We start from the raw sequence: 7,271 nt of genomic DNA, 5'->3' as shown, positions 1-7,271 counted from the left end.
TGTCAAAACTCACTTGCTCCTGTCTAAATTGCTACACTGAGTTTTGGAAACACAAATCATCAGCAGCAGCAGCAATCATGCCGAGGCGATCAGCGCAGGAGTGGATCCGGTTGTCTTTACGCACACCGGGCATCCTGATCTTCGGGATGGTTTTGTCTCCCTGCGGATGGATCCTGGATCTGACCGCCACCGTGGCCCCAAACTGGAGGACCCTCCACGACATCCCGAACACCCCGGAGAATGAATTCATCCAGCAAGGAATCTGGGACATCTGCAGGGCCACCTCAACCAACACGAGAGCGGAGTGCAACCTGCAGGACACCACATATTTCGGCAACCAGATCATCGAGGTCGCGCAGGGTCTGATGGTGGCCTCCCTCATCGTGACTCTAATCGGGCTCGCCGTGGCCATCCCGGGGGTCCGCTGCTGGAAAGACAGGCCCAACTGGACAGTGGCCGGCCTGGGCGGACTGCTCATCTTCCTCTCGGGCGTCATGACCATCATCCCCATCGCTTGGTACACGCACATCCTCGACGAGGTCTCAACGGTGTCACCTCTCATCAGCGTGCGCGTCGGCTACTGCATCATCCTGGGCTACATCGGGGGGATAATGGAAATCCTGGCAGGCTTCGTCATGTTCATCGGGATCTGCCGTTGCTGCGGCGGGAAGAACAGAGGTGAGGTGCGGGTGGAGGAGGTCAACCGCGCCCGGTTCAGCCACCAGAAGCAGCCTCCGAGACGCGTGGATGTACCCAGCCTGAACCGGGCCAGGAGCAGCGCCAGCAGCGTCCCGTACTCAAAGGACTCCATGGATGATGATGTGTCCTTCCCACGGGCCAAGACCCCCGCAGCCCGGTCAGTCAACACCTCCTACAGCGGCAGACCCTATGATGCTGACCTATGAGGGGCGCATGGCTCACATCTGTCTCCATGGAGACGCACAGAAAATCACAAGGGTGAAGAACTTTAAGATGGACATCATGTAGGAGGAAGCAATGGTGATTACTTAATGACTTTATAGTAAAACTGTGCCATAATATTCTGGAGTGTTGCAGTAATAACATCAAACACACTAATACCATAATTATTTAGAGACCATTAAGGAATATTGTAGGAATATTTCAGTGGCACCAAAAGATCAAACACCTTAACTATTATGAAATCACTGTGATCTCACTATTAAGTGAAGCAGTTCCTCTTTGAGTAGGCTACTACAGTGTTTCATCATCAGGACAGTAACACTTACAGGCATGCATCTTTAATAGTGTTTAATGATGTGTGAGTGACAGAGCCAGGGCTGCAGTTTAATGTGGCCGCAGATGAGGCTCATTATGGCCTCAGCTGGGTTATGATTAATTCTAGCATCATTATGATACATGAGAGGTGCTGCGAGCAGTGAAGACGGGATGAATATTATAGTGTGAGGAATGTGGAGAATACTGTGTTATTGTAACCGAGACATAGTTGAAGCGATGAAGAAAAAGTGGTGTTGAGTTAAAGTTGACTTTTCCATCCTGCATTTGATGCTGAACTCCATCTGTAAACAACTTTTGCATTTTGTTCTGTGTACATTGGCTTTTCTTTTTCTTTTTTTTAATGTAAATACTGTGTTCTCATGCACTTTTCAAGTATGACCAACCTTGTAAGACAACAGGGCATCTGTTGGGAAAGAAAGCATCCTTAAGAGATCGATATTGTTCAAACTGCTCTGTGATACAAGTGCTGTTTAATAAATGTGCACTGTTTCCTAATAACAGATGACTGAGACCCTTTCCTCGACTTATATGATCAGATTTTACTGCAGAAGTTGCTGTTTCTACATTACTTGATAAGTAAATGTGGTTATGATGCAGTGAGGTTAAAAGTTTTGTCTATCATCTGCGACCAGAAGTCATTACAGACACTGTGCAAACATACGTACAGACAGGTTGCATTTTACAGTGATACTTTTCTATCCTTGCCACCCTGTCTGCTCAGTCTTTGCCTCGTACGTACACAGAAAATGTTGCCGGACCGGTCTGGGAGGCTGGTTCCTTTCAGCATCTTGTCGAGCAACATTACCTCTTCTGTTTAAACTGGCTTAACATCTCAAACAAGGCGCCACTGTAGTGAACAGTTTGTGCCTCTGTGGCTCTGGTGAGTCTTTTGTTGTGAAATTGGCCCCAAAGAAATCATGATGCAGGAGGTGTAGTCAGGTGAACGTCCCACGGATTGGGCCAGAATATGAGAAATGTGGGCTTCTGAGTAATAATGTGCCCCCACAGTTTTTATTCATATTTACCATAAATGCAGGAGGGAATTATATCAACAATCCAGGTACTGTTGATATGAACCTTAAAGGGGCAGTTCACCTTTAAATCAAAATACTTATTTTTTCCTCTTACCTGTAGTGCTAGTTATCAGTCTACATTGTTTTGGTGTGAGTTGCAGAGTGTTGGAAATATCGGCTGTAGAGATGTCTGGCTTCGCTCCAATATAATGCAACTAGATGGCACTCGGCTTGTGGTGCTCAAAGCAGCAAAAAATACATTTGAAAAACTCAACAGTGATACATCTTTCTAGAAGTTTTGACCCAGATACTCAAGTCGATCCTCATACCTTGTTGTAAGCAGGTAAATGTAGGAAATATTTTATTTCAACCGAACTACAGCCACCAACCCTATCACTGTGCAGGAGGAAGAGTGCATCTACTCATGGACGAGAGGCTCGTGCTCCTGACAGCATGAGTTGTAAACATTAATGGTGTCCTCCTTGACTGAGCTATAATGTTAGCTAGCTCGGTGCTAAGAAAGCTAGTGGTAGATACTATTTTCTTGCTGGTGAACTACACCTGCCAACTGCATCAGCACGCAGAGGGAAGTGCGCATCTACAGCTAGCTTTCTTAGCACCGAGCTAGCTAACATTATAGCTCAGTCGAGGAGGACACCATTACTGTTTATATCTTTTTTTAATTTTTTTTTATTTAGAGGACAGTGCACATTAATGAACATTGCTGTAAATGTGCTGGTGTTAGCCAAAGGCTAATTTTCAACTGCAGTCCTCCGGCATGGTGTTAAAAAGACCTCAGACCATTAAAAAACACAAAAACAGGGACACAAAAGTCATAATATATAAAACAACAAATAGCAAACAAAAACAGGAACACATAAGTCATAATATATAAAACAACAAATAGCAAACAAAAACAGGAACACATAAGTCATAATATGTAAAACAAATAACAGACAATAATTCACAACGAAAAACCAATACGTACAGTGCAATGTGATACAGTGCAAAATAGTTGATTGAGAGGCTATGGGTAGTGAATAGATGAAACAATGCAAGTCCATGAGTCACTGGCATAATGTATATGATATATACACGCTGTCAGGAGCACGAGCCTTTCGTCCATGAGTAGATGCACACTTCCTTCTGCTCAATGATAGGGTTGGTGGCTGTAAGTTCGGTTGAAGTGAAATATTTCCAACATTTAACTGCTCACAGCAGGGTCTGTGGATTATCTTGAGTAACAGGTTCATGATTTCTGAAAAGAGACATTGATGTTGAGTTTTTCAAAAGTAATTTTATGGCACTTTGAGCACTACAAGCTGAGTGCCATCTAGTTCCATTAATCCAAGAGAAGGCAGACACCTCTAATTATTCAGTCATTATTAGCCTGTTGAGGGTTGCACGGGGACTTGAGCCTATCCCAGCTGACATAGGGCACGAGGCGGGATGGACCCTGGACGGGTCACCAGACTATCGCAGGGCTGACACATAGAGACAGACAACCATTCACACTCACATTCACACCTACGGGTAATTTATGGTCTAATTTTGTGTGTGCAATTTTGAGTCCCCAATCAACCTAACTTGCATGTCTTTGGACTGTGGGAGGAAGCCGGAGTACCTGGAGAAACTCCACATAAACAATGGGAGAACATGCAAACTCCGGCCGGTGGGTTCAAACCCAGAATACTCTTGCTGTGAGGCAGAAACACCAAAATAATTTGGATTAATAAATAGCACAACAAGAGGACAACATGTGACCTGTCCCTTTAAATAACTCTTCACTCTAACAATGACACACCCAAAAAGATGTATCCTGCATTCAGGATGGCTTCTAAAAAAAGATCTCAAGATGTATTGTGGCTCACACTACCATTCATTGAACTGTCACACATAATGCAGTGACTCATAAAATGACCGTCTAAGATGGGTGGAGTGAGGATAGATGGTGCGTTTAAGGTGTGTCAAGAGACATTCATCAGTTTTTATTTATAGTCTCCTTTTCCTCTGTCCGTCCACTCATAAAAAACTTAAATTAAAAAGTTTTTTGCACTCCCATTAAGTTGGGAAACACACAAGAGACGGATTAAAGAATTGCTCCAAAAATTCGGGATCCTTCTTTACACACTCCCTGCTTTTTAAGTGCATGCATGCTCCACTTTTTTTGCTAAAACGTTACAGTCTCTAAGCCCAAACCAAAATACCCCTAGGGTTATTATATTAGACTTATCAGAATGCATCTCCACAGCCACAGAAAACAGGATACAACCCTTTTAACAGGCAGGTACCCCTCCCCATGGCTATTAAACCTGCCACTATACATGTACTCTGTGAAGTTTCCCTTAATAATCCTTAAAAATTAAGTAAAACACCACCAACTTTTAAAGTACTTGAGTTTATTTAGCTCTTGTGTCTGTAAAACAAACATCCAAAGTCTTCTCATTAATATGAAAGCAGGTGTTGACACAGTTTCGCCCTCATGGCAGATCCGTCCTGCTGCTTGATGTAACAGATACATATTTTCTCTGATAACAGAAACCTTCAGCAGGTCAATCTGCAAGATTACACATCAGTTAATCCCAGTGTAGCTTCCTGCTGCATTTAGTAAACACTGAAGCTGATACTATTGTGTCACTGGATCCCAGAAAGAGGCGACACAGGCAGCGGTGCATGTGTTGGTATGTACACAACACACACACTGACAACTGTCTGTTGTCAGTGTGTGTACACATTGGCACCTTCTGGCAGCAAAGCACGTGAACAACTTAGTAATGATTACTTTGTATTGTTCCTTTTAATTGGATGACATGCAAGATACTTATTATCAACGTGTCAGACGTTAATGTAACTTTATATTATGAGACTATTGAATAGCTTTGACTTGCAGGACAGTGTTGGTGACAGGCTAACTGATGGCAAAGCTGCAAACTGTAGCTAATAATATATGGAATATTATTTAACTAGGTAAAAGTCTCATTGAAATTAGAAATCATTTCCGGGAGTGACCTGAAGAGGGCAGCATAAACACCATTAAATCAATACAGAGGCAAATACAACTGTCACACACCACCTATGAGCAAGCACATCATTCAGTTAAATGCCATGTTAAAACAAATAAACAAACAAATTAAAACATTTATAATACATACAATAAACAGGTACAATTTTCTAAAATGATTTTTTAAAGGTGACTTAAATTTCCCCATAGTGGTAATCAGTCAATTTCAGGTCCTTCTGCACATTGTCCAGGAAGATGAGGGAGCGTTTTTGATTTTTTTTTTTGCCTAGTTCTGTTACAAACTTTGGGACCAAACCTCTGCAGAATATTGTGAGAGTGCAGACCATATTGGTTTTGGTTTTTACACATGCACTGTATGCACACAGATAAGAAGGACCAACCTTAGGAGAGATTTATATATAACCAAGTAAGTAATTAAAAAGGATTTATATGGCTCTTTCCGCAGTCACAGGTCACAAAGTGCTTCACAAGGGCATTATACAGCAAAAAAGCAATCATAGAGACAAAGTGAATATGTGAGCCATGTAGTGAAAAGTGCACATCTAGCAAAACTATTTGTGCACACACACACAACAAAAAAGAAGAATTCACACAGGAGTGTCTTTAGCTCGCTTTTAAAAGAAACCACAGTCAGCAGATCGTAAAGGAGCAGGCAGAGCATTCCAAAATGTAGGTGCTACAGCCACAAATTGACCATATATGATTGAAGAGAGCAAGCTGAAGAATACAGGTAAAGTAGTTCAGCAACATATGAGGGAGCCTGACCGTTTAATGCTCTGTTTGTAAGAATGAGAGTTTTGAACTGGATCCTGAACTCAACAGGGAGCCAATGGTGGGATTTTGGTAAAGGGGTGATATGAGAGCATCTATTTGATCTAGTTAGTAGTCTGGCAGTAGCATTCTGCTTGCAGTAGAGGAAGAGCAGACATTTTCAGTGAGGAGAAAAGTGCATTAATGTGTGTTAATGTGAGATGAGATAATGTATGATCATTTCCAGTTCAGCAGTTGAAAAAAACAACTGGGAAAAACAAGATTTGGTCAGGTGCTTCACGGGGGTGTCAAATATTACCCCTAGATTATGCAGGTTTGAGTGAGCAGCAGAGGAAAGAGGGCCAATACTTTGCAAAATGAGGGGGACAACCTTTTACAGGAGCAACAGCCAGTGCAAAAGTCTACGAACAAAAGCCATTTCACAGCAGCAGTGGTGTACGAGATTCCACAGCCAGTAATGAAACGTAAAGCATAATGGTACACACAGTAGCATCAATAAAGAGTAGCATACATACATACAGACTAGAATTGTTTAGTTTCTTTTTTGTTGTTGTTGTTCATCTCTTTGTAGCTGTTTGTGTCTATCTGTGGTGATTTCGTGCCTCTTTGTAGTAATTTTGAGTCTCCCCAGGTAGCCAAAATGACCTGGCCCAGAATCAGCCCAAACTCAGCATGCCGGATGAAATTAGACGGGCTGCATCCCATTGCTTGACTCTGCTGACACTCAGTATGAATGACGCCCTAGAATCGGGCTGAGTCAGCTGGCCCAATTCCAGTTGCTGACACCGCCATCACTGGGTCTTTTTGGTTGCTTCGCCCATTTTCATGGTGTTTGTGAGTCTCTTTGTGTCTCTTTGAGGTCATTTTGATACTCTTCCAGGTCTGTAGTTGTCAATTTGAGTGACATTTTACAGGTGAAGGTCTAAGGGGGACCCCTGACACTCTGGGCCCCTTGGCCTGCTCCCAGTAGGCCCGTTCAGTTATCCATCCATGGTCACTGTAATCCTATAAAGGTAAAAAAGTTGCTAAAATCAAGCAGTTGAGTGGCTGACATCTTCGGATGGTCAGATGTTAACTTTATGTCATTTGAACTTAGCATTAGTTTAAATGCATCTGCTTTTATAAACAGCATAAACTGAGTTAAATGGGACTAAACAACACTGAAGGCAGACTGCAGTAATTCAAGGGCTTGTACTACTTGTGAAAGT

The 7,271-nt window shown here is 42.6% G+C and overlaps 1 protein-coding gene across 1 annotated transcript; it reads left to right on the top strand.

Moving 5' to 3' along the window:
- LOC117269859 (claudin-23) lies at positions 1-1,755 on the top strand. The gene has a single exon (XM_033647210.2). The coding sequence runs from the start codon at positions 78-80 to the stop codon at positions 903-905; it is 828 nt and encodes a 275-aa protein (XP_033503101.1). The 5' UTR covers positions 1-77; the 3' UTR covers positions 906-1,755.
- The last annotated feature ends 5,516 nt before the right edge of the window (positions 1,756-7,271 follow it).

The sequence above is a fragment of the Epinephelus lanceolatus genome, chromosome 19 (assembly GCF_041903045.1).
Source record: "Epinephelus lanceolatus isolate andai-2023 chromosome 19, ASM4190304v1, whole genome shotgun sequence".
Lineage (NCBI taxonomy): Eukaryota > Metazoa > Chordata > Actinopteri > Perciformes > Serranidae > Epinephelus > Epinephelus lanceolatus.
The sequence above is the reverse complement of the archived record's forward strand: the minus strand, read 5'-3'. Positions and strand labels throughout refer to the sequence as shown.

What these genes read in the sequence shown, in the direction of transcription:
- LOC117269859 (XM_033647210.2), top strand. Translation starts at nt 78, where the DNA reads ATGCCGAGGCGATCAGCGCAGGAGTGGATCCGGTTGTCTTTACGCACA.